General features: G+C 33.5%; 3 protein-coding genes and 3 non-coding genes across 13 annotated transcripts; 2 read left to right on the forward strand and 4 right to left on the reverse strand.

The window, feature by feature from the left end:
- Positions 1-234: 234 nt before the first annotated feature.
- On the reverse strand, positions 235-8,405 carry LOC110425913 (uncharacterized). Of its 2 annotated transcripts, none has more exons than XM_021440995.2 (11): positions 8,022-8,405; positions 6,000-6,682; positions 5,807-5,840; positions 4,766-5,066; positions 4,240-4,690; positions 4,090-4,138; positions 3,875-4,000; positions 2,749-2,853; positions 2,538-2,629; positions 2,290-2,443; positions 235-609 (listed from the first exon to the last, which is right to left on the reverse strand). In XM_021440995.2, exons 1-11 carry the CDS (start codon positions 8,151-8,153, stop codon positions 343-345), a joined length of 2,394 nt encoding a protein of 797 aa, XP_021296670.1. In that variant the 5' UTR covers positions 8,154-8,405; the 3' UTR covers positions 235-342. The 2 variants fall into 2 exon arrangements, 1 of the variants encoding a protein (XP_021296670.1); XR_002446079.2 differs by having other exon boundaries at positions 469-609; positions 2,290-2,438.
- Positions 8,406-9,953: 1,548 nt separating this feature from the next.
- Positions 9,954-13,578, forward strand: LOC110426026 (O-Glycosyl hydrolases family 17 protein). The gene is made up of 4 exons (XM_021441107.2): positions 9,954-10,443; positions 11,708-12,961; positions 13,064-13,091; positions 13,210-13,578. The coding sequence occupies exons 1-4, from the start codon at positions 10,383-10,385 to the stop codon at positions 13,361-13,363; spliced, it is 1,497 nt and encodes a 498-aa protein (XP_021296782.1). The 5' UTR covers positions 9,954-10,382; the 3' UTR covers positions 13,364-13,578.
- Positions 13,579-15,228: 1,650 nt separating this feature from the next.
- Positions 15,229-15,317, forward strand: LOC149526569 (small nucleolar RNA Z122). Its single transcript, XR_016351884.1, has one exon. It is a non-coding gene; the product is annotated as a small nucleolar RNA Z122 (small nucleolar RNA).
- Positions 15,318-15,370: 53 nt separating this feature from the next.
- On the reverse strand, positions 15,371-19,378 carry LOC110425798 (SGNH hydrolase-type esterase superfamily protein). 7 transcript variants are annotated; one of them, XM_021440836.2, is made up of 8 exons: positions 19,251-19,375; positions 18,885-18,934; positions 17,127-17,255; positions 16,859-16,986; positions 16,626-16,752; positions 16,311-16,423; positions 15,922-16,171; positions 15,371-15,787 (listed from the first exon to the last, which is right to left on the reverse strand). In XM_021440836.2, exons 2-8 carry the CDS (start codon positions 18,916-18,918, stop codon positions 15,570-15,572), a joined length of 999 nt encoding a protein of 332 aa, XP_021296511.1. In that variant the 5' UTR covers positions 18,919-18,934; positions 19,251-19,375; the 3' UTR covers positions 15,371-15,569. The 7 variants fall into 7 exon arrangements, with proteins under 7 accessions (XP_021296511.1, XP_021296510.1, XP_021296506.1 ...); XM_021440835.2 differs by having other exon boundaries at positions 18,787-18,934; positions 19,251-19,340; XM_021440831.2 differs by having other exon boundaries at positions 17,127-17,810; positions 19,251-19,326.
- On the reverse strand, positions 19,239-19,341 carry LOC149526570 (U6 spliceosomal RNA). The gene has a single exon (XR_016351872.1). It is a non-coding gene; the product is annotated as a U6 spliceosomal RNA (small nuclear RNA).
- Positions 19,379-22,743: 3,365 nt separating the features above from the next.
- Positions 22,744-22,846, reverse strand: LOC149526571 (U6 spliceosomal RNA). Its single transcript, XR_016351883.1, has one exon. It is a non-coding gene; the product is annotated as a U6 spliceosomal RNA (small nuclear RNA).
- Positions 22,847-26,195: the final 3,349 nt, after the last annotated feature.

The raw sequence follows: 26,195 nt of genomic DNA on the forward strand, positions 1-26,195 counted from the left end.
CCAGAAACCTACCCAGTCCAGTCTTTAGACCCCTATCCAAGAACCATTGATTCTGGCAAATTCACTGGTAGACTGTTACATTCAAAACAAGATTGAATAATCTTGCTTCTGATCACCGACGGAAAAGTGGATAAAAAATGGAAGACCCAGAGTATAGAAAAAGAAAAACTGGAGGACTCCCAGTATCCCCATTTACCTGTCTACATGGAAGCAAGCATTCTGAATAGGCATTCCTTGTTAGACTGAAGTTTGAACTCATTCATTAGTGGTTGATTGCCTAAAAGCCTTCAAGATGTTCCTTTATGCACGGAAAATATTTACATTCTAGGGATCAATCTCTAATCACAATTCCACCTTAATCTGTGCATTCTCACCATCCTTGCCTTCATTCACATTCTCGGCGAGACTTGTTGAAACAATACTTCCACTGTTGTACCCATCTACTAGCAGCTTTCTTATCTTTGATCTCCATTCTGAGCTGTCACTTTCATTCTTCCGGTCATGAACAACTCTGTCACGGTAGTTGACCATTGTTCCCAAGCCAGTATTTGGTATCCAACCATACTCCATTAACACCTTTGCCTCGCCTTCAGTCAAGTCTTCTCCAACCTGAACCGAAGATCAGATGCAGATACTTCAATGAAAACATCTCATTGTATCAATTAACCTAGAGATGGAGTCAGTTCTGCTTCCCTAGTCTTCAAATCACACACAAAATCTATCAAATTGATGTTCTCAATTCTTGTATTCTGTATTACTACATTTTTAGAAAACATAACCCATGAAAAAAAGGATATTCAATGTATTCATTTTTCTGCAAACACACTAAGGAAAACTCTGGCAGAAAAAGAAAAAAAAAGGTCTTTTGAAACTCTAGCAAGTTGGTTTTCCTCATGCTTGACAAAAGCAGTCGAGTTTTAGGTAAGATACAAGTAAAAACTATAATCATGAACTTAGAGATAAAACAACTTTTAAGGAAAGGAAACTAAGCAAGGAAAATGAAGTTATAGCCCAGTTATCCATAAAGAGCTCTGAGCATATAACAATGACAAACTCTGACACAATTGAACAAATAGTCAAGCATATGGACTGATAAAAACCAGATTAATATTCCACCCTTTTTTTCTGTATTCCAAACTCATTTTTCAGAATATAATTTGAAACATTCAATTGAGAATGGAGTAACATTCTCATGGGCGTATACAAGCTGCAAAGCCCCATAGAATATCTATGATGATTTTCAATTGATCTAAAAGAAAATGTATACCCAAAAAAAAAAGGAAAACTAATTTCTTATTTTTCAATGTGAAAAAAAACAACAAATACTAGTAATAACATACAAACAGCCTTCACGAAATAAGACTCAGTGCTTAATAGAATCTTAATTCTGAAAAGCCCAAAAAAATATCATATTTGTGATGACCTCAAGGTAAGAATTTCACATAGGCTTCTTTCTTATTCTATTTAAATAAGAATACTCATAGGCTTCCTCCATATCCCCCGAAAAGATAATCTACACACTAGACTAGACTTTTGAGCAACAATGAAAAGGAAATAATTTATCCATCTACCAATTAGAAAACAAATACATTTTTAAAACATAATAACAAAGCCTTCTCACACTTTGTGGTTATCTAAAAGTACCAAACAAAGCCTTTTCCTCATCTCCTTCTAAATTGGTGCTACTGCCACGTTTCTGGACTTCAATTTTTAATCTTAGCCTTTTAATACACTCACGCATCTATTTTGCTATTCTCATCTCAACTACACCCCATCTTTTGTGTATGCTAATACTTAACAGCTGAACATTCATGGCCATTGTACATTTCATTGCTGTCATATAGAATTTTCCGTTGAGTTTAAAGGTTTCCATTTCATACAACAAACTAGGATCCCATGGTTGAATCTTCATCAGTTTTTTTTTTTTTTATAATTGGGGGAGGAGGGATTTGAACCCTGCTCTTTAAGCAAAGGGATCATGCACCAACCAATGAACTAAATGCTCGGGTGCTTCATCAGTTTTATCATTCTCCTTATCCAGAATCAAGATGTTAAAACTTGTTTTGTGGTATATTATAATCTCCAATTTAACTAAATAAGCAATTTACAAGTTTCCTTTTAACAATGTTATAACTTGTCATTCTGTAGTTATGATAGTAAATTATATATTGCTCAACAAAAACCAAGCAAAAATTATAGAATTTATAACACATAAATCCATTTGCCAAGAAATCCAACATTCTGACCAAAGCACTAGCAGTTATCAAAATAAAAGGAATGAATTATTACCGACAACGGTTTATTCTCAATCAGCGTAATCCTGCCACAGCTAGTAAGCTTCATGGCAGTCACCAATCGCCTGACCTGCCAGTCAATGGGTAAGGAATCTAACAGCTCAAAAAAGTATGTTGCATAACCATATTCCGGGCGTTCTAGGACTATTCTGCATTCAGGTCAAAATAAAATATCAAATCATCCAAAATAATAAATAGGAAAAAGCAGAGTTCAAAACATAATTCATTTTGCACATTATTCACCTGTGATGTCTGTTAAAGACAAATATAAATGATTGAAGATCTCGGCACCAACCCCATTCAACTGGCCATCTACGAAACTGCAGATACCGGGTCTGAAAGAGCAGGAAAAGATTAGAAAAAGTATAAATTATTCAAGCAATTATTACTGACGATAGAGAAACTTATTATCACACAGAGATTCAAGATATTTAAGTCATAGAAAGCTTTTTACCTGCTCCACAAGTGAGAATAGGCAAGCCAAGCAATAACTAGGTTTTGAGCCCTTTGTGCATCGAAAAGGGCCAAACTTCAATAAACAGCTGCGCTGAGAAAGTAGCTGCAAACATTATTAATATAAAGGTACCATCAGAATTCAATTAAAAGGAAAAGCATCTTCATCCAATGTGGTAAAAAAACTTTTGGAAACTAGAGAAATCTGAGTTTATAGATAATTAACATCCCTGCTCAATGCTAATTAAAAATGTTCAGACAGTCTTATCCTTTACATACTGTCAAAGAGAAGCTACAGAAGAAATAATTAATATAGTGTCCATTTTAAAGTTAGATGAAAACTACCAACTTAAAATTGTCTTTTGAACAGTAGGTGCGGTTCTTAAACCCAAATAAACCATTGACCAACTTACACCCATCTTTGTGGTATGATGTGTACACGCATGCATAAAAACATAAAACAAAATAATTGTATAATATTTTTCGCAGGCAATTCAAACTGATCCTAGCGGATCAAATTTATCCATAGTAGAACACCAAGTATTTTATAAAAACAACAAACAAATTTGAACCACAAATCATTTTCAGTTCTATTTGGCTTGAGCTATTTCTACTAATTGATTTAATGCTGCTGGAAATTATTTCAAACCACTATTATTCATTTCATTAAGTTTTTCTCCCAAACCAAAACCATGTCGAACTAATGCGGAGAAGTGCAAGATCACAAGTTCTTCCACGTGTCCAACTTTAACACTACTACTCAATTCATTAGAGCCCTTAAATAAGCAGAAAACAAATTGTCTTTACATTTTGCATGCAACTTATTCAAATAGGAAAGTTCTCAGCAATGATTGGGGAATAATACCATTAATCTATTTATAGTGATAGTCTAGCTCCTTATTTAAATTCAATGAAGTTACAACTTTACTTGGTAGCTTATTTATAGATAAACCAAATATTAGCTCTTAGTTTTTCAAATTTTTGCAAGTATCTTTAGAAATTGATCAGTCAGATCCCTTTGAATTAAGCAACAAAACACACTGAAAAAAAAAACAAAAACAAAACTGCACAAAATGAGTATGAAAAGCAACAGCAAATGAAATTCCGATGTCATAACCCTTGTAAACCTTTGTCATCACAGCTTCAAGCTCTGAGAAGCTGTCTTCGTCGAATGATTCATCTAAGGCATCATCACTCTGTGACTCCCCATAAAGCTTGATTTCATCAACTGACACACCTTGATCAAGCAAAACCTGGAATTGAAACATTTAAGTAACCAGATGATGAAAATGAAGCCCTAGTAGCTTTAAAGTACACAAACAACCAGCCATGCAGACAGTACCTTGAGAAGTCCAGGTGCATCTTCCTCTAAAGCTGTTTCAACTGAATCCCTGCAATTAGTTTTCACAAGCAATAAGTTCCTGAGACATCAATTACAGAGAAGCACAATTCAAAAACAGTGGGTGCAACTAAAGGGCAAAACAGATCCTACGTGGCAGTCTTCTTTCTTTTCCTTCGATGGTGTACCATTATTGGTTTGGCAGACTCTGAAACAATGGGGATAACTCCAAAGGCAGCAGGCCCAGCTTTCCTCAAGCACTCAAAGTTCTTGGAAGCATTAAATTCAAAATCCTCAATCGATTTCAGCAGCTTCATCCGATCGCATAGTAGCATATGGTCTATCCCATCAGAGATGTCCTCTTCACACTTCACTGATACCATGTTACCCAAAGTGCTCTTTTCTGGATTTTGAAAGTTACTGCAATCCAGTTGTTCAACTTTGACTTTGACAGAAGTATTTGGAGTTGAACTGTATATATTATCTGTTCTTGTAGGAGCAGAATCATCTCCATCACGTGCCTTGAACTCCATGGATGTTCTCTCAGAGGAATATATTATGCTGCTTTCTTCCTTTCTATTTCCTGACCTAGCTGCTTCAGTCCCTACACAACAACCAGGTAATAGTGAATATTGTTTATCTGTAACAGACAGTGCACAAACAATACAATTTGATGTACCAGTTGCGGAAGTTCTTTGGAGATCAGAAGCAGTCCTGGTAGGAATGTCATTAAATTCATTTCCAGCCAACCAAGATTCTCCATCAACAAATTGAAGCTCTTCTTTGATCCTCCCAGCAGAGTATTCCAAACTAGATGAACCATTTGCAGAACAACTAGAAAGATAAGAGGCATTTCTTATAGGAATGTCATTAAATTGATTTCGAGCTATCATACATTCTCCATCAGTGGGCTGAAGCTCTTGTTCAATTCTCCCGGCAGAGTATTCGATAAGATCTTCTGCCAACCCCACAGAAGTACCCTATGTACCATTAATTAAGTTATATAAAAAACAGAAAATAGAAAAGAAAAAAAAAACAATTCAAAAGGGTGAAGGAAGATGCTTGAATATAAGCATACACCATATATACCCTAACAGCAAGGATCCACACATCAACCATGAGCTAAGAAATCAAAGTTCAGACTTCAGAGTAAAATTATCCTCAATTCAACAACTGTAATCAGTAGAAGAGACATTTGGCAAAGAGAGAGAGAGAGAGGAAAAAACTCGTTGCAATTTCTATTCACTATCCAATCCTTTTATTCATAAAAGAGGTAGTGGGTAAAGAAGAAACTACAAAGGACAATTGAGACAAATTGAAACAAAGTTTTCCCATAAAATTGGTACAGACAATGTATAGAAACCGCCATATTCTAAGCATGTTCGGCAGGCTTTGAAGAAAAACAGCGGTTTTACTTCCAACATCAAAAAACACAGATAATTTACCTCTAGAATTGGTTTTGCCAATTCCAGCAAGGCAAGAGAAGAGAAAGCAAGGAAAGAAAAAACTCAGATTTAACTTCTATTCCCCATTTAATCCTCGTCTTCATAGAAGAGGCAAGGTAGTGGATATAAAAAAAAAAACAAAGTACACTACTTTAAAATGGTAAATGAAGGTTTCATCAAACTGGTGTAGAACTACTATTGTGTTCTCGGCAAGATCCTGCAACCTTTGAAAACAAAGAGAGGCCATAGTTCCAACTTCAAAAAAGACAAATTACCTCTAGAGCTGGCTTTTCCAATTCCACCAATTTCCTGCAAATCACACATAAAAATTAACAATTCCTTACCTTGTCCAGAATTCTGGAAAATTACAAAAAAGAACAGAGGGAAAAGAAAATTTCCAAAAAGTACAACATATTAACCCGTGGCCTAACTTGAAATAAGCAATAATTACCAGAGACAAAATGGCACCTTTTAAAAAGCAATTTTCGTCTTTCTTTCAATACAATGTGGTCAAGTTCACCAAATGTAAAGTCACTGAACTTTTTATCCATGGTATTCACAGCTATAACACCAGTATTGGCAGAACTATTTGTATCATCTTTTGATAAACTAAGCAGCATGCTATCAGCACAGTCAACCTTCATAATATCAGAAACATTTGGAGGCAGAAGGACATCAACATTAACTTTCTCCGGCCCAGAAGCATCAGCATTAGCTTCAGTACCTGTCAGCTGGTCTGCTGGACTTCCTTGGCTGTTGCCACTTATAGGCAAACTCACATATTGGCAAGAAGCTTCAACACCAGTATAGGCAGAACTATTTGTATCATCTTTTGATAAACTCAGAAGCACGTTATGAGCACAGCCAACCTTTACAATATCAGAAGCATTTGATGGTACATGATTTGAAGGCAAAGGAACACCAACATTGGTTTTCCCCATTGCTGAAGCATCAGCATTAGTCCCAGTACCTGTCAGCTGATCTGCTTGACTTCCTTGGCCGTTTCCATTTATAGCCAAACCTACATCTTGGCAAGAAGTGGCATACTGAGAACCTTGACCAACTGCACCAGAACCAAAGGGATGACTTTCTTGTGGCAAATCTTGATGCACCTGATGTCCAACAGAGCAAGGAGGGAAAGAGAGAAGGCCCTGCATATACCACTCGCCAATATATATAACATGGGAGAAAAATTAGAAACAAGCAAACAAGAGCAAGTCAAAACGTAAATACACATAACAAACAATAGTTGCCCTCTTTTTCTGGCCACCAATAGTTGCTAATTTTGAAATTCACATGAAATGGCAATACTTTTAGTCTTATATTCATTTGGCATCCAACTTAGAGTGATCTCATTTCAACTACAGAAGATAAAGCTCATGTTGTTTACAAACAGGACATCCAGATGTCCTACACACAGTCCACTCTAGTTCAACAGATGAAGTCACCTAGCATGTTAAGCCATTAGATCAAATAAACTCAACAACCAGAGAGGAAAGAACTTACTTAAACAATCAACCACACTAACAAAGAAATTTCCTTTTCAAGTCACCATTTGGACTTGATATTGATCCATACTAAGTTAAAAAAGTATGCCATTGGAAAATGCACTTATGATACACCATTAGATCTGTTCCTTGTATTTCAACCCTTTAATAACTGAAGGGAAGAGGGTGAAAATGAGAAAAACAGAGGAACAGAAAAGAAGACAAAAAATAGATTCTTTATTGAACATCAAATTCTGGATCAATGAATTAACTCAGGAGTGAATGGAAGTTACAATCACAAATCCCCAACCCTAGAATTCGGGGGGTTGAGAACCGAAAAAAAAAAAAAGCATATGCACACATAATAAACAAAAAAGAACAAATGAACACATCTCTCTCTAGGGATCCTACCCTGAGACATTCTTCCTTCCTATGTCTTAACCATACTGAAATTCTTCTCTTTTCACTTGTCCCCTAAGCCTTAATATGCTCATGCCCCTCACCTCCAAAGTTCAAACTAATATCATAGAGAGTCAGTAATACCAACTCGTCTGCTCCCACCATCGCGAAAGATTTCAAGCATCGATGGACGTACAATTGCCAGAACAATAATCCCCCCAAAACAAACAATTAACAGAAATAAATTCCTCTCATCACCCCAAAAAAACAAATCCTCCAAAAGCAAAGTTCCTAATTTCCTGTGCACCCTTTCAGCCCCTTTTGTTTCGTTTTTTTGAATAACCTCCATTTAGACCTAGGGAGAAAAGGTAAGCATACATCATAACCTCCCATTTCAATTTACAATATGTAATCAAAGCATCATAGGTAAAGTAAACACTTGAATTAAACTTCACAACCAAAAAAAAGAGCAATAACTAAATCAATAATTACAGTCACAAAACTTTAAAATCCCATTTTTATCCACCAAAACTAAAACCAATGAGCAAATTTCGTCACAAAAACTAATATTCAACGAAAGAGAATGGAAACTTTAAGTAATTACCCGGGAACTGGAGCTTCCATCTTGGTTTTTAAATGCAACGGTGCAAGAAAGTAATAATTTTCGCCTTGTTGCTAATGGCACATGTTCAAGCAGCTCCTCAACTTCACCCTCCGGAACGCAGAGACAAGCCATTTTTTTTTCCTTTGTTTAATCAAATCTAAAACAAAAGAGAAACCGCCAGAGAGAGTAATTAAAAGAAAAATATTTAATTTAGGGTTTCCATAATAGCAGGTTCAAAGAAGAAAACGAAATTTCGAGAGGCAAGCGTTTAAAATGGCGCGCCAGTGGGAAACTTTGATTGTCAGAGACAGATAGGAGTAACAGAGAGACAGAGAGGAGGAAGGTTGGGGTAGTTTTTTTTTTTTCTTTTTTTCCAAGCTTTAATTGAAGTGAGCTGCGGACTACTAACCCAACGGGGGTTGGCTATTGGGCTGCGCGTTACAAATCCAAGAGCGATCATAGTATCGTTATTTCACGATAAGCCATATATATTATATGATATAATATTAATCAAAAATAATACATATTTAAAAGTATGTTATATTTTAATTAATAAATTAATATGAAATATATATTTTATTTAAAAATTTATATTATTAAAAACTATGTTGAGATTTAATTTAAAAAATCATCTTTTCAATTTATAATTTATAATCTTTAATTTTGTTAAAAAAATATAATTTTTTTTAATTTTTTATTTTACATGTATAAAATTTTTTGTAATTAATTTTAAAAAATTTTACCATATCTTACAATACGATACAATACTCGATGTTCGATATTAAAAAATAAAATTTTTATATATAATACGTATCTTGATTTAACAACTATAATCTTATCACATATTATTTTGTTTGCTTATTTATTATTTTACTTTAACTTTGATTGTCTTTACCTCAACCAAACTACTTTGCATATAGTTACCAATCAAAATTTAATACAAAGGCAAGCATATTGAAAATAATTGTCTTATCAATCTAGATTACTTGTTACTTCATATGATTTTACTATTGGTTAATGTTAAAAAAAGAGAAATATTATATTTTGAATTATGTGCTTTACAATGAGATTAAAAAGGTACATTATATACAAAGGATTTTTCATGATCTATGAGAGAATTATATTAACAATATCGTCATCAACCAAAATCGCACTCATTTAACCTATAATCTGTACAATTGTTATAATTATATTAATATATCCCTTAAAATTAAAAATAATACAATAGATGCCAAGTTGAGTTTAGAACCGAACTATTGAAATTGACTAGGAAGACTAGCCTCATGATACACCACTTGTTTTCAAACCGACTTGACATTGCCATGGATGCTGTGTTTTATTAGAATTGTGAAATTTGACCCCCAACGTTAGAAACTAAATTTGTAATGGCAATGAATTTAGTTTTAATTGTAAAAGTATTTTTACCTGTGTTTATATACAGTTATGTTAAATTTACTTGTATAATAATCATAATTTTTAATCGCAAGTGTACTAACATTGTAAACATATGTATACTCTAGTGTCTATAATTGAAAAGCCTAGCTATAAGCTATTCCTTAATACATTTACTCATATCAAAAGGATATAATTGCTCGCTTTTTGGGAATCAGTAGCAAAATTTTAACTCATTCCAAAAGTACAGAACAAAACAATTTACCATTATCAAAGGGAGTAAAGGTAAAGAACCTGCTGTGATTGGTAATTCAATTAATCATTCTAAAAAGTAAGGCAAAAAAAGAAATATGACCGTTGAGACCAACCCAGGAATCCTTGGTGTCGCCCCAAAGCCATAGGGTGCTGTTCTTTGTTTGTATCTAAGCAACGGGCACCCCACAAACCCATAAAAACTCTGCTCCATGTCTCAAACACACCACTGAAAACAGGGCTGTTGTTAATAAGTAACGGCTAAATCTGAATACTAAAAGAAAAAAGCTGCCCGGGCCTTTGGGATTGGGTTTTTCTTATCATATAGTCCTTAAGATACTGTCCATTATTTGCTGCAACTGTGAAACAATGTTGCAGATAATATCTTAGCCGTTCATCTTCTGACAATTTTATTACTACATGTTTTACGAGTCATTTGTCTCTCTGTTTCTCTTTGCTTTGCCCCACCTTCTTTTACTTTGGTTTTTTTCTTGTTACCAGTTTCACGTTTATAAGTCTTTGGCTTGTATGTAGCCCTCCCTTAGTCCCTCTCTCTCTCTCTCTTTTATTTTCTTACACCTTTGCCCCATTTCCTTTTACTTGTTTCCAGGTCTTGTTGCCATTTTCCTCATCTCACTCTTTGCTTCCTTTCTCTCTTCTCTCCAGTATAGAGTAATCTTGTTTGTTTGATCAGAATCTTTTGAGGGTGTCTTTTCTATGGCTTTGCTTACTCTTCTTCTTCTTTTGGCAGTTTCTTCTCAAGCAACAGCAGATGAAGGTAAGCCTTTATTTTTTTTTTCTCCTCCTTCCTCCATGTTTGTTTGAGAAGTTCATGTAAAAGGATTTGGCAACTAAGCCTCTGTTCATGAGTTCTTCAAATGCTTTGTAATGGGGGCTCACAGTGTCTAGATGTTCTTCTGTCCTTTTTTTCAGTCATTTTAGTGCTAGAAATTTGATGAACATGTACTGATCAAGTAACTTAAAAGAGTCAAAACAAATCTCAGAAGATGTGGTATGTCTGGCTTGGACTTTTTTCCATTTTATTTTTGGGTTATTTTATCTGGGGAATTTAGTAGGTTGAAAGCATTAAATTACAGAATAACTGAGGACAGAAGGGAGGTTGGGGGGTGTTAAAGATATGGGAAGAAAAAATATATAGGCCCTACACGTCAGGAAACAACACATAACTGATAAGTCCCCTGGAAAGCAAGGTATAACCGTCTGTGAGGGCGCTCCGTTATTTTAATGCGGGCCAGCGATTTTCTCTTTGCATCGTGGAGGCCAGCTTTCATGATAGGGGATTTCAGGAATGTTTGCCCCTCACTTTGTACATATTTTCTACAACTGCATTCTTTGTTGAATATAGATACAAGGAATAGGAAATGAAAACCCAAGACAAAAGGTACCGCCAAATTCCAATATTGTCTCCCAGCTAAAGCCTAGAGATCATTTCATTCTAGACCTTTATATTTTCCAAGAAAAATAGAATCTTGGGTTTCGTCTTGGTAGCGAAAACAGTCAAAAAGTTTAGCGGATCTAGGCACTTTTTCATAGATATTAGAACATGATGTTGGCATTGGAATAGGGAACATACCATGCTCCATCATCTTTAGTTTTTTTTAATCTTTATTATGTAGCTAGCAAGCACCCATGTTATACATTTTATCTAAGGAAAGATTAGATAGATATGTCTCTTTGTTGGAATTCTAGTAAACACGAGGAGTTGGTTGCACCTATGGGGTTGCTTTTGTGGTAAAGGACAAATATGTTATGACAAAAGAATAGTTGGTAAAAAAAAAAAGAAAAAAATCAGAAAATAAAAATAATCTCTCCTCAAGGTTAAGGTCCAAGGTTTGAATTTCCTCTAAAGCATGCATTGATAATGATAAGACTAACTGCATCAGGAAGATGCATTGCTATGCAAAAGATTTGATGAAATATACATGCAACAATTGTAAATGTTGAAGCAACAATTAGCTGCCAAATCAATGTACTAATGGAAATGTGTAGTCAGTAATTCTTTTGGATTAATGTTGTTGCAGATCCCTATATTGGTGTGAATATAGGAACAGACCTATCAGACATGCCGCACCCAACTCAAGTAGTTGCTCTTCTTAAAGCCCAGCAAATCCGACATGTTAGGCTATACAATGCTGACCAAGGCATGCTAGTTGCTCTTGCAAACTCTGGCATTCGAGTTATGGTCTCTATCCCCAATGAGCAAATCCTTGGCATTGGCCAATCGAATTCCACTGCAGCTAATTGGGTCTCCCGGAACATTGTAGCACATTATCCTTCAACCAACATAACAGCAATTTGTGTAGGTTCTGAGGTTTTGACTACTCTTCCTAATGCAGCACCACTCCTTGTGAATGCCATTAAGTTCGTTCACTCAGCCCTTGTGGCCTCCAATTTGGACAACCAAATCAAAGTTTCAACACCTCTTTCGTCCTCCATAATCCTTGATTCTTTCCCACCTTCTCAAGCCTTCTTCAATCGCTCTTGGAATCAAGTTTTGGTTCCAATGCTCAATTTCTTGCAGTCTTCAGGCTCATTTCTCATGCTTAATGTATACCCTTACTATGACTATATGCAATCAAATGGTGTGATCCCACTAGACTATGCACTTTTCAAGCCTCTCCCTCCAAACAAGGAAGCTGTCGATGCCAACACACTTGTCCACTACTCCAATGTCTTTGATGCTATGGTTGATGCTACATACTTCGCCATGGCTTTTCTAAACTTCACCAACATTCCTGTTATAGTTACTGAAACTGGCTGGCCATCAAAAGGTGATTCCAATGAGCCAGATGCAACAATAGAGAATGCCAACACTTACAACAGCAACTTGATCCGCCATGTGCTAAACAAAACTGGAACTCCTAAGCGCCCTGGAATTTCTGTTAGTACTTACATCTATGAGCTCTATAATGAGGACATGAAACCAGGGCCAATCTCAGAGAAGAATTGGGGATTGTTTGATGCAAATGGGGACCCTGTTTATATATTACGCTTGACCGGGTCAGGATCGTTGTTGGCCAATGATACTACTAACCAAACATACTGTACTGTGAAGGAGGGTGCGGATCCAAAGATGTTGCAGGCTGCTCTAGATTGGGCTTGTGGACCTGGCAAGGTGGATTGCTCACCATTGTTGCAAGGAAAACCATGTTATCAGCCAGACAATGTGATTGCACATGCAACTTATGCATTTGACACTTACTATCACCGGATGGGGAAGACTTCTGATGCATGTAACTTCAATGGGGTTGCAGATATTACAACCACAGATCCAAGTAAGATGGCATGTTGTGTCTGCTATATTAATGTAACCTTCTTTTCTAGATTGAAAGCTTACATTGGAAGAAAACTAATTCCAATTTTACGTATTGGTGCAGGTCATGGTTCTTGTCTTTTTCCAGGAAGGTAAATATTTTACCGGTTTGGCTTAGAGTTTTTACTCATTGCATAAGATGAATATGAATCCTTCTCCATCAACTAGCAGTGAAAAACTCATTTAATTTTGGTTTGATGTATGCTGCAGCTTTGGCAGGAATGGGACCATGGTAAATATTACAGCGCCATCCATGAATTCTACAAGTTCTGGTTCACCTGGTCGAAACTTCTATGGCAGTGGAAGTTTGACTAGCATTTTAGTGCTAATCAAAGTGATGCTCTGGAGTGTAATTTTCTTGTAGGCTTGGTGATTGGTATATTTTGGGATCTTTTGCAAATTTATTCTAGCAAGTTTTGGGAGTCGAGAAGTTGGTCACAGGGACTTTTTTCCCTTATTTTGGAGATGGTGACCTTGGTGGGGTTTGTAGGAAGAGTTGGCCTTATTCAATTTTGTACAAAGTAAGGTGAAGCAGCCACAGACCTTTGCTAAGATCTCATTAAATCCTTATTCTTTGCAGATTGGATTTGCATGTTATTATCAAAATCTATCTTATTCCATCAATTACTTTTTGTTTTTTTTTCTCATTTTATACATAAGAAAGGTCAGATTGACATAACAAAGCAACCATCTTCCATCTTATAATCCTCATCCTCCTTTTCAAGAGTTACTAGTGATCATTTCATAGAGCATATTTCTAACTTTATTTCTTAAAATCTATGTATGTGCATTACATAGAGCATATTTCTAACTTTTTTCTTATAATTAAATAAGGTCAATGCCAAAACTTGAATAACACTCACTGAAGGATTTACTCAAAATCTAATCTATATTACCTCTAGAGAGCAATATCATAAGATAATAAAAATATTTAAATCTATATTTATTTTATTTAAATAAAAATATAAAAATTTAATGAAATATAATAAGATAATAAAAAATTAAATTTTTTAAAATATTATATTATTTAAGGGGGAAATGTTAAGCACCCAATCTCATTCTCAAACATAATAAAAAAATTAGCTTTAAAATCTTGACCGTCCAAAATCCGATCTAAAACGGGTTGAACTCACGGGTTTGGGCGGATGATCCAAACCCTAGGCCAAGTCTTGAACACATATCTACCAATTCCGGTAAACCCTAGCTTTGATTTCTTTTATCTTTTGAACTATATAAATCACCCCAACCTAAACCAGCCGAATCCAACCCAATCTTTTCACTCAAACATCACTTTCTCAATAGCATCTCTCTATGATCCTCTGTGTTCTTATAAAACATAACATTAGCAGGATACGAAATGATGCAATATCAAAGGTACTTCTGGACTTGCAGTTTCCATAATTTATTTGTTCTTTCAATGGATTCTTGCTTTTTCTCGTAGGTTCCACAAGTATTAAAATCTGGGTTTTGTGTATTTTTCTGCTTCTTTGCTCAATGATGATTGATATTTGCTTTAACCACACTGAAAACGGAGATCTTGGAGTTGGGGTTTTTAAAGTTATATTCTCTTTGGTTTAAGACGAAGGAAAAATTTGCTATGCTTTTAGTGTTTGGTTTTTGCTTGATGATTCTGTTTTCTAGGAGTTGAGGTTAAGTCCTCTTCGTTTAGACTATGGAAGAAAGCTTTGTCAAGCACTTGAAGTTTTGGCTTTTTTGTTTGCCTTAAACTTTAGAGAGGAAACTTACCTTCTTCTTGGTCTCTAATGTGGAAAAATTTGGCCTTTCAACTGAGAGCAATTAATCCCCTTACTTTTCTTATGGGTGTTGCTTTTCTTGATATCTTTTAAGTGGAAAAGTGTTTATTCTTTTAATTTTTAATATGGGTTCTTTTTTTTTTTGTCATTTGTCTTCTTCTTTCTCATTTCTTTGAAGTGATTTTTCTTTAAAGAAATTTTCATTTGGTTTCTTTATTTCTGACTTGTTTTTAGTGATTTTGTTTATTGTTTTGGGCTGCTTTGTGTGAGGGTTCAATGATTGATTTGCCTTAACCAGACTGTAAAAGAACTGGGAAAATTTTACATAAATGTTTCAATTCTTTCAGGGATTAGAGGTTTTTCTCTGGCATTTGAAGTATGTGGGTATTTTTGCTTATTTCCTTTGGCTTAGATCTTTGAGAGTTTTGCCTTCCAAATAGTGTTTTTAATGGAATTCAGCATTTAATTTTGAGATATTGGGATATGATGACAGCTTAATTGCTGGATAGTATCTGAGGCGCAAGCTTTGAAGATTCATCTTTTGCACGTCAGTCTGATCCCAAATTTCCTCAATACCAACATTTTTCTAAAACGCAAAATAGTAGTCAATAAGCATCTTTGGTTTTTTTTTTTTAAATGGAAAATTTGAAAGGTATTTATTTATATAAGCTGCGAGCTACAAGTTACAAAACTTATATGGTGGGTAAAACAAATCACTCCATTTGCATTTTTGAGCAGCGAGGATGATAACATGGACCCATCGGATTGAAAACTATGAACTAATTCCTAGCATGTAAAAATGGATTGAGAAATAAGTCAATGTGGCTTTGGTGCAAGGGCAGGAGTAGGGGCAGACGCAGAGGCTAAGCTGGATAACAACTTCTCTGCCAGCACTTCATTTGCTGCATCTGATGGATGGAATGCATCCCAAAATACATAGTCCTTGCGTTCATTGCACAATCTTGAGTTTGGCAAGCATAAACCCCCAATGCTTGTATCAACGTTGCAACATGATGTATTAGAAATCTTAAAACCTGAAAAATGAGGGAGAGACACAGAGAGGGATTGAATTAGTTTCATAACAATTAACGAGTAATAGAAGAACGGGCAACCTCCATAGAGACATTTGAAGGAGAATGGACAAAGAATAGGATAAAAGAGGATATACCATAGGTTGAGGGGTTGTTGATCAGGTCAAGAACTGCTGGATATGTATCAGCAAAAATCATCTGTGCATTCGGGAGGCGTCTGTTTAGAGAATTTATCAGGTATTGCACTTGGGAGTTGAATTCCATCACCCATTCATTCACTCTCTTCAAGCATTGGCCTGTTTGCGATTTCACTCTCTGAGACGGAATGCAGCCTAATGGTCCAAGGCCATGGTACAAAACCTTTCGCGCCCCAAGTTGGTAAAGCCTCTGTCATTCGGCAGCTAAGTTTATCAAAACTAGAACTTGTTGGTCAAGAAAACGATGTGGATAATATATAAAACTTTGAAATATCCTAGTCCTTAATTGAAGATTTTAGATAAAAGTGGGTGAGAAAGAGATCTTATACCAAAAGCTGTTGCTCTAAAGTTGTAGTCAAAAGTTCAACAAATTCATCATGTGTATACTGCTGCCCAGCTGGCAGAAAAGGCTGCAAGTAATTGTTTACATAGTCATTACTGCCTGCAAAATGCAAAAGAAAATCTAAGTTTATTAAGGCTGGAAATAAAGAAGAACATTGTAAACGGAAGGAGATATACTATGATTGGCATCCATTTTACTAGTTTTTTTCCCTTTTAGGATGAAGTTTATATGGTTTTCAAAAGCATGAAATTTGTTTGAAAAGGTTAGTTCTGTGCAATTATTTTGACAAAAGGATGCATACCAATTCCAATGAAGTACATGGCCTCATTGCAAAGCTTATTGGCAGCCTCTTCACCTTTTTTAGCCCTGATGATTTCCTTTGTCTTTTTAAAGTAATTTATCTGATCATCAAATGTTAATCTCTGAATCTGCAATACAAAGATTAATAAACAGAACAAAATTAATTCTAAACATGAATAGATCTAGATCAATGTAAATGCTAGGAGTGGAATAAAAAATTTCAATGGAAATTACAAAATATAGCCCTGTGTCATTGAGAATTCCTGCTCCACCAGAAGCATAATTAACACCATTAAGAATTGCATCATCATTTTGTAACAAGGAAAGATAAGGTGGTGGCGATGAACTCCCAAGCTTTTCAGCTACAAATTCCACAAAATCAACAAGGAAAGAAGTCATTAATCTTAAGTAGTTTAGCAGAAGAAGCTAATTTCCATTCTAAAATGTCCCATGGAATTCAGAAGCTAAGTCAAATATAAACTGATATAGTTAGAATTGATACATATGATATCGCCAATGGTTCTTCCGTTTGTGAATCTTCCCGTAGCCTGCTTGCCAGTATAATCAATCCCATACCAGGGATAATCAGACCTTGCTAGAGAATACTGCAGATGGTTGTTGTTTCCAACTTCTGCCAATGAATCCCCAAAAACAAATGTGACCGAAGATGTAGTTGCAGCTGAAGCCAAGGTTCCTAATACCAAAACAATTGTTGCTGCAAAAACCAGCCATCGCTTTGCCATCTTACTCCTTTTGAGTGTTAATGGACTAGCAGACTGTGGCATGGATTTATAGCAAGCTTGCAGGCAATCTGTCAACTTTTTAGTCATGCCCATTTCTCCAAGTTTGAACATAGTAGGTGAGTAATTTCAACCCCTGGAAAATACTAAGGGTGCAAATTAGGCTCTCTAGCTTCTCAGTATGATAAAGGGTGATTGTGTAAGTTTTAGAGGTTATTGGTCTCTGTGTCTAGCAGTTGGCCAACTCACTGCATTAAGTCTTGACAGATGACAGTTAGTTTTGTTAGGTTTTGCGATTGCTGGAACAATGGAATTTGCCCACTCAGACTGGACAGTTAAATTAACATTTAAGAAAAGCAAGCGCACGTATTTCTTCATTTACTTGCTCAACTTGTTGATTAATTAGTGCCTAATGGGTTTGAGTAAAAGAAGCTGCCCTGCCTTGCCTGCCAAGAATGCACATGGAGAAGGAACTAAATAATTTCGATACTTCCAAAAAATAAGAGGACATATGTCTAATTTCTATTGATCAAGAAAAAAAAATACGTTATACGCCAAAGCATTTTCAATCTCTTTTCTATTTTATAGTCTTCTTCTCAAATCAGCGTCAGACAATGCTAAAGAATACGTGAATAACAATGAATGACAATGCATAGCACCACTTCAGATCGATCCTACTGCATCAGTCACAAAAGAATACATCATGCACTATGTATGGATCAACCATGCCCTTTAACATCCAGCAAAAACAAAAATTTTTGGCATGATAAACACAGAATTGACTAACCCCCTCAATCAATATAAAAAGACTAACTCTTCCAGATCTAACTAAATCTAAACTACCATTATTCAGTTTATCAGTTATTCAGCAATGCCTGATATTCTCGCCATATAGTAATTTCTTTTTTGATGGGGAAAGCTTTAGTATTTCCACTAACTACATCCAGTTAATTTCTCCATATAGATGTTAAAAGCTTCAGTTTTCCCATCTCATAAATGTCTTGCAACAAGCATGTTAATCCTGAAAATGATCATAGCTGAACTTAGCAACAGAAGCATAGAAATTAGAAAGGCAAAAGAGTAGAATGATTGAAAGGGTTCCTCCAAAGCTCAGGTAGGAGCACCAATTTAAAAATGAAGTACTAAATTCCTGGAGTTTGGTGAAAAATTTAGCCTCCCAAGTACAGTAACAAAGAACAAAAATAGTTTCATCTTTATTACCAACTCAAGAATAATAAAGCACGTATAGCAAATGCCAACAGCTCAAGTATAACAGCATATGGATCACACCCACTAATAATAAAGCACGTATAGCAAATGTTACAGCTGAAGTATAACAGCATATTGATCACACCCACCAAAATAAACAACAGACTAAGCGTGAAAATGTAAAGAAATCAGGGAAAGAGATGCAAAAGAGACCTGTGAAAAAGCAAAATGAGTTGACCACACCCATCAAAATAAGCAACAACCTAGGCATGAAAATGTAAAGAAATCAGGGAAAGAGATGCAAAAGAGACCTCTGAAAATGCAAAATGAGTTGACCACACCCATCAAAATAAGCAGCAACCTAAGCATGAAAATGTAAAGAAATCAGTAACGAGGTGCAAAAGAGACCTGTAAAAATGCAAGATGAGTTGACCACACCCATCAAAATAAGCAACAGGCTAAGCATGAAAATCTAAAGAAATTAAGGGAAAGAGATTCAAATACGACGTGAAAATGCAAATGAAGTGACCACACCCATCAAAGTAAACAACTAAGCATGATAGTGCGAAGAAATCAGGGAAATAGATGCAAAACAAACAACAAACTAAACATGAACATGAAAAGAAATCAGAGAAAGAGGAAGAAAATAGGAAAAAAATAAGAAAAAAAATTTGGACCATTTCTCGATTTGTGCGTGTCATCCTTGCGCAGGGGCCATGCTAATCTTCTCTGTATCGTTCCAATTTTATCGGATGTCCCCGAAGGGACAAACGACCATCTTGCTTTCTGCAATATAAAAGCTTTAAGTGTTGTATGCACTAACGATGTGGGAGTTCTGGTTGGGTTTCAACTGCTGAACTAGTTCACGTCATCTTGACTAATCCTATGTGAAACCCGAAAATGTAGATGAGAAATTAAAAAATTCCTACAATGTCCTATAGTCACATCCAGATAAAGTTGACAAAAGTAATGACAGCTCCCTTCTCGGTTCGTGTACCTTCTTCAGAGGTATTTTATCTCTTTGAACTTTCATTCATAATTTCACTACATTTATTATAATTTGAAATGGACAGTACAGTATTAACAGCTAAACATAAAATATTTAATTTTTTTTCTTTTTCTATTTCATCCAAAAAGATGTGTCTCAATAAAATATCAACAGTTTGGTTTGAAGTGACACATGAGCAAGTTGAAAAGTCTTTTTAAGTAACATAATGACACACAAAGTAGCAATTAATCTCAATATAATTCATATGCTCACAAAAGACATCATTGTGAGTAATTCGAATAACACTTTAATTATCACAATGAAAGATAGTGACAAAAGAATTTATGATGTCCATATCCTCTAGTAATCGATAAAGTCAAAGAAATTGTAACTTAACATCCGAAAGAGCATGATATTTTGATTCAATATTAGAGCAAGCACTAATTGCTTATTTCTTGCTTCACCAAGAGATGAGAGAATCGTCATCAGAATACCTAGATAGAATAAGAGAAGAATGAGCAGAGAAATGAAGTCCACGAAAGAGTGTACCTTTAACATAGTAGAGAAAACAAAAAACAATTGAAAAAAAAAAAGTAAATGAGGCGCAACCATGAATTGATTGACTAAATGAAAAACATAAGCAATATTAAGTCTAATCACTATGAGATAGACCAAACTCTTAACAAATTGGCGATATAAAGTACGATCAAGAGGATGAGTACCATCCATCGGATTAAGTTCAACATTTAGGTTTCAAAAGAGTAGATATATATAGTCTTGTTGTCAATAATGCTAGCCCAATAAATAAATCGAATGCATGCTTAGCTTAAGAGAGATAGTAGCCATCAAAGTTGGAGGAGACTTCAACCCTAAGATATAACTAATAGAACCAAGATCTTTCATTTTAAAATATGGACTAAGATATTGTTGAAATTTTGCAATGCATGTCTTATTATCACTAATGAAGATCGTATCATCCACATAAAGAAATAGGATAATAATGCCACGAGCAGTATGCTGAATAAATAAAGCAGAATCGTAAAAGTTAGAAAGAAAACCAAATTGAGCAATAGTATAACTAAATTTGGCAATCCAAGCTCTTGGTGTTTGTTTCAACCAATATTAGGTTTGTTGAAGCTTATAGGCTTTATACATGAGAAGGATGAGAATAACCAAGTGGAGGTAATATGTACATTTTTTTCCTATAAATCACCATTGAGAATTGCATTCTTGACATGTTTTTGACGAAATGTCTAACGTTTTACAACAGTAATGGCTAAAAGGCTATGGGTAGAAGTTATGCAAGCCACAAAAGCAAAGGTTTCTTTATAGTTTACTCTTAAGTATAATGAGCTTTATAATGTTCAACATATCCATTTGAGTGTATTTTGATTTTATAAACTCATTTGCAACCAATAAAAGTCTTATTAGGAGATAAGTGATCAACTAAATCTCAAGTATGAGCGTTTTAAAGAGTCTAAATCTCATGATATGAGGTTCATGTGAGATTATAATATAAAAAAATGATGATAATTATGGAAATGGTTTGGAGTTTCTATTACTCGAAACGACTAAGATACTCAAAATTAATTACTAAATACAAGCAAAGACTACATGCATGTATACATAATTGCAATAAGTAATATAGTGATAAATTGAGTTTGTCGATCCCTTGAGGAGCTGATTTACTAGTTGTTGCTAATTACTTAAATTAAACAAGCTAATTTTATCCAAATACTAAATTTTGAAAAATAATTAAAAGTGATCTAATTAACTAATTCTAATCTAAAGAGTGCAAATAACAAATTGAGATGGAAGTAATGGTTTAAAAGTCTAAGATTATGATATCCTTTAATATTTCACTTGGAATGGTGTTTGCTTAATTACTTAATCTTAATGGAAATTGATGCTAATATAGAATCCTAAAACATGTGTAATTCTCCGTCAAGATATTACATAATTGCCTGATTTAATTGAATCGCTATATGCTTATGGGAAACAACTAAATGAAGTTCTTTAATCCTAGGTTCTAAAACTTAACTATGTGTGACATCTAGGCATATGTACCTAATTGCACATTAAATAGGGTGAAGTGTTAAACATCAAAATTATAGCTCTTCCTTTTATATTTTCATAGGTCTAAGAATCATGTCGATCGAAGTTTTGTAGCTCAAGATATGCTCCAATTACTACAATATGGTCTAAGGTCAACTTAAACTAAAGTGTATAATCTTTTACAAATTTGACTTCCAAGTTGATTTGTTCCTTCATCAACATATAGCACAATCAATAAAAAGTACAAACAAGACTTAAATACATGAAAATAAATTCAAATTACATAATTAAACTTCTAGAGTATGCATAAAATAAATACTAAGACAAATGAAAAAAACAAGACCTAAATTAATTAAACACAAAAAGAGTTTAGTCATTTTTAAGCTAAAAAAGAATTTAAGATAACTTTATAAAATAGAGTTATCAGTGGGAACAAGTACAAACAATTAGATTAGATTCTACAAGAATAGGTGCAAGAGCCAGGGCAAGAATACAAGTAAACTCATCAGAACTAGTTGTAGTAGAACTAAATAATAACTCAATAAAATATTGATTTTTTTTATAAAAGGACCTATTATTAAGTATATATAACATATAGTCAAAGTTTGTATTTTTAACTATTTATTTATTTAATTTAGTCTCTAAATATTTCAATTTTGTTCAATTAAATCTCTGTACTATATATTTTCATTCAATTTAATCCCTATGACATAGTTCAGATTTTTTTTTTGAAAATTCTTTTTCTTGATCTACCTTTTTAGTATTGCCGCATTATAATATCAGTACAACATGGCATTATCATATTATTATTCATTATCACATGATATTGCCACATCATTATGTTAGAGTTACATAACATTGCCATGTCAACTCTAATGTTAGTGCTGATGTCATCACCTCTAGCAATAAATATTCACAACGTAAAACAGAGGGATTAAATTGTTTTAATTTTTAAAATCAAAAGATTAAATTGATTATATTTTAAATACGTGGATTAAATTGACGAAAACACATAGATACAAGAATTATTTGAATATTTTAACCATATTAACACCACCCACCAAAATAAGCAACAAGCTAAGCATGAAAACGTAAAAAAGAAAAATTAAGGTACTTAAAACAAAAATAAAATTTAAATCAAAATTTGATTTCTGCGTGTATCATTACCCAGGAGTCATGTTACTCTTCTCTATATCGTTTCAATTTAATCAGATGCCGACACGTGTCGCCGCTGCTTTGTGCTATATAAAAGTTTTCAACGCGATAGTCGGTAACGATGTGGGAGTTCTGGTTGGTCTTCTAAAAGCTGAACTAGTTCACGTCATCTTGACTAAGCCCACATGGAGAAACCCGAAAATGTGAATGAGAATTTAAAAAATGCCTACAATGTCCCACATTGGCATCCAGATAAAGTTGGAAAAGAAGGAAATGACAGCTCCCTTCACGGTTCATGTATGTTGTTTCGTTCCAGAGGAAGGAAAACAAAATCTTGTCCTTTTCTTATTTTCGGGCATTTGGCCTGGCGATGCCACTGCTATTAACTCATCAAGGAGTTATTATTTGCTGCTCAATAAATGTTCGAGCCCAACCTTTATGTACCACTTGTTTTTTTGGCTCATTGTTCCTTCTCTTTGTTCGAATGATAGTTGGTGTAACGTTATTATGAATCCAGCTTAGTACTTGCCATCTTAATTTGAAAAGAATATTCAGGTTTGATGAATTCTTATTGTTTGAAAAGTTTTTGGTGAAAAAATATTGTTTTCCCAAATTTTAGTTTAGGTTGAAATTATTATTATTATGAAAAGAAAAGTTTTGTATTTTGAATTTGATAATAGTGAATGAAATATATATATATACATACGTAAAAACTTTTTAATAATCTAATAGAGAATCAAGTTAATAGGATAACACTTGCATTGATTTAATCTATAATATGTACAATTGCTATCATTATGTTAATACTCTCTAAACCCAAAATCGTATGATAAATGTTAACTTAAGTTTGAAAACTAAAATTTGAAACCTACCAAGTAAAAATATCAACATTTTGTAGTTAAGGTAGTTGTACTCCAAAATTTTTTAAGACATGGGGCAGAAAGGAGAAGAGCTCTGAATCAAGTGCACAACCTCAAAAATTGCTTGCTACAATGCAAGATGTCAAAAAATGGTAATTATCAAATGGATCAAGCATTTTCCATATGTTTCCAAGGTGGAGAAGGTCTTTCAAACATTCAAAGTTGAACAACAGTACAAAGGTACTCGAAGAAAAAGAAAAAGGAAAAAAAATTCTTTTAAAATATACAATTTAACAATATTTAGATTCTCTTATGTTCAATAAGGTTTAGAAATGTATTTGATTTCGAAAAAGAAATGAATAATGAATAATGCCTTTGCCTTTATGAAAAAGATGGACTAAACAAAAAGTTTTCCCAATGGTGGATTGGCATCCAAAAACTTGCATGTTCGGCTTGCTTCTAGGGAAAGTAATACCTACAAAGCCTGATTTGATGAATTAGTATATGCTAATAATTATTTTATTATGTGAATAAACTATTGATTTCAATTACCATGTGAGTGTATATCTATATATAATGAGAATGTAATTTTATTAAAATATATATTCTACATAAAGAAAACTCAAGGGTGAATTGTAATGGTAGTAATTCAACTCATTTTGTTGAGCCCATTTAATCTTAATCAAGATATAATCTGTAAATCAGTAGTGGCGTTTCCCAACTTCACAAACTAGTTTATAATATTATCATGTATTTATTTAATAATTATATTAATTTCTTTTAATAGAATATAATCTAATGAACGCGTGTCAATTGTCTAAATTTACTTTATCTTTGGTAAACAGTTATTCTAGACTCTAATTTAGAGAAATGTTTTTAATATTTAATAACATAAAACGTTAACAGTATCTAAAAGTTTAACTTAATGATATATTCACATATCATGCATCTATTTAAGAATAATTAGACTCGAATAACCTTTCTTTTTTTTGTGCAAAATTAACCTTATAATAAAAAAAGGAAATACAACACTAGAAAAACGACAGAGAATTATAAAGAAGGTAGAAGTTGAAGTTTGCATGGAAATCTATATTCAAGAATTATTCAATAATAAAATAATCTGTGTATGAGAATAGGAATATTTTCCTCTTTCCTTAATATTATTGAAATACCAAAGAATTGGTTCATGCAGCCAGTGGGTAGAAATTCCTGTGGCACGGATTGAACGCGCTTCCTTACTAGAAATTTCAAGAAAAAGGCAAATCTATGTTGAACAAGGAATTGTTCCTATGCATACAATTTACTTTGACGTTTTATGCTTTTTGTTATTTGTTTTATGTTAAATTTTGTTTGAATTTAGAAAAAAAAGGATTTTAATTTATTTTTTTAAACAAAAAAAATCATATTTCATTTAATAAAAAAGCATTTTTACATTTCTTGTGAGATCAGCTGAGTACTTGTGCAATCAGGCTGAATTCCGGTAAAATTAGGGTGGGATTTGAGTATAATTAAGCTTAATTTCGATGAGATTTGAATAGAGATTTTAAAATGAAATTATAAGAATTAAACATGTTTTATTCCCTTAAAAAAGTTTATAGGAAATGAATCAAATCCAATGTGGGAGGAAAGAGACTCAACATTTGATCGCACCGGTTAGGTGTTGATGATAACAAGAATATGCACAAGTGTCAACAAATGACAACTAATATCTATCCATCTTATTCATTTATTGTCCCCACTCTCTTCTCCTATATATGACAATAACTTATTAGAATTATGGTTTATTGTTTTATATTCTTTTCGAAAATATTTTATCTATTTTCTATACTTGTATAATCTCATCCATAGACAGTCCTATAATTAGCTTTTATTTCATGTTTAAATTAGTATCCATAGCAATTTTGTTGATATATAGTATACCATGTTTTGTAGTTCCATTACATCAAGGAATTAGTTTTAAAAAATGCTTAATGATTTATTTATTTTTCCCTCTCTAATCTAATAAATCCCTCCCTAATAATTAAAAAAAAATTCAAACTTGAGATTTTTTAGTTAAAATTTAAACTTTAAATGCTAAAATTGTATGATTTGAAAGAAAAAAAAGTGTTTTATTAATTTGAATTGTATCATCTACTATGATATATTAGTATATTATGTCAACATTACGTGATATAATATGATAAATTATGTTTTGATTAATAATTGTTAGTCATAAAGTTTTAATTGAAAGTAAAAAAAATATTTACATTTTTTAAAATATTATATCTTTATAATAAAATTATCACTAAATTATTTTTTAAAATAAAGTTTATTACTATTGACTCAATGATGTTGTAATGGTACAACATATCACAGCATCAACAAAGGTAATTAAATGATCAATTTGAAAAAGAGGTCGAGAGTCGGGACAGAAAGTTAAATGCTAGTTAAGTAAAAAAACTTTAGTATTACATGATATTATTGACGTTTTATTTTTCAAGATTAGTTAATTATTTGGTAAACCTACTCATTCATAAATAATAATAATAATAAAAGTTATTCTTTTTATTTTTTTCAATATATAT

The sequence above is a fragment of the Theobroma umbraticum genome, unplaced genomic scaffold (assembly GCF_002168275.2).
Source record: "Theobroma umbraticum cultivar Fairchild unplaced genomic scaffold, ASM216827v3 scaffold_12.1, whole genome shotgun sequence".
Lineage (NCBI taxonomy): Eukaryota > Viridiplantae > Streptophyta > Magnoliopsida > Malvales > Malvaceae > Theobroma > Theobroma umbraticum.

Coding starts and splice junctions, on each gene's coding strand:
- LOC110425913 (XM_021440995.2), bottom strand. CDS start 8,153: ATGGCTTGTCTCTGCGTTCCGGAGGGTGAAGTTGAGGAGCTGCTTGAA. Junction 6,683..8,021: donor ATGGAAGCTCCAGTTCCCGG/GTAATTACTTAA, acceptor TGGTATATGCAG/GGCCTTCTCTCTTTCCCTCC. Junction 610..2,289: donor TTGAGAATAAACCGTTGTCG/GTAATAATTCAT, acceptor TCTTCGGTTCAG/GTTGGAGAAGACTTGACTGA.
- LOC110426026 (XM_021441107.2), top strand. CDS start 10,383: ATGGCTTTGCTTACTCTTCTTCTTCTTTTGGCAGTTTCTTCTCAAGCA. Junction 10,444..11,707: donor TCAAGCAACAGCAGATGAAG/GTAAGCCTTTAT, acceptor ATGTTGTTGCAG/ATCCCTATATTGGTGTGAAT. Junction 13,092..13,209: donor TCTTGTCTTTTTCCAGGAAG/GTAAATATTTTA, acceptor TGTATGCTGCAG/CTTTGGCAGGAATGGGACCA.
- LOC110425798 (XM_021440832.2), bottom strand. CDS start 17,478: ATGTTCAAACTTGGAGAAATGGGCATGACTAAAAAGTTGACAGATTGC. Junction 16,987..17,126: donor AACCATTGGCGATATCATAT/GTATCAATTCTA, acceptor TGGAATTTGTAG/CTGAAAAGCTTGGGAGTTCA. Junction 15,788..15,921: donor CAACAACCCCTCAACCTATG/GTATATCCTCTT, acceptor CTCATTTTTCAG/GTTTTAAGATTTCTAATACA.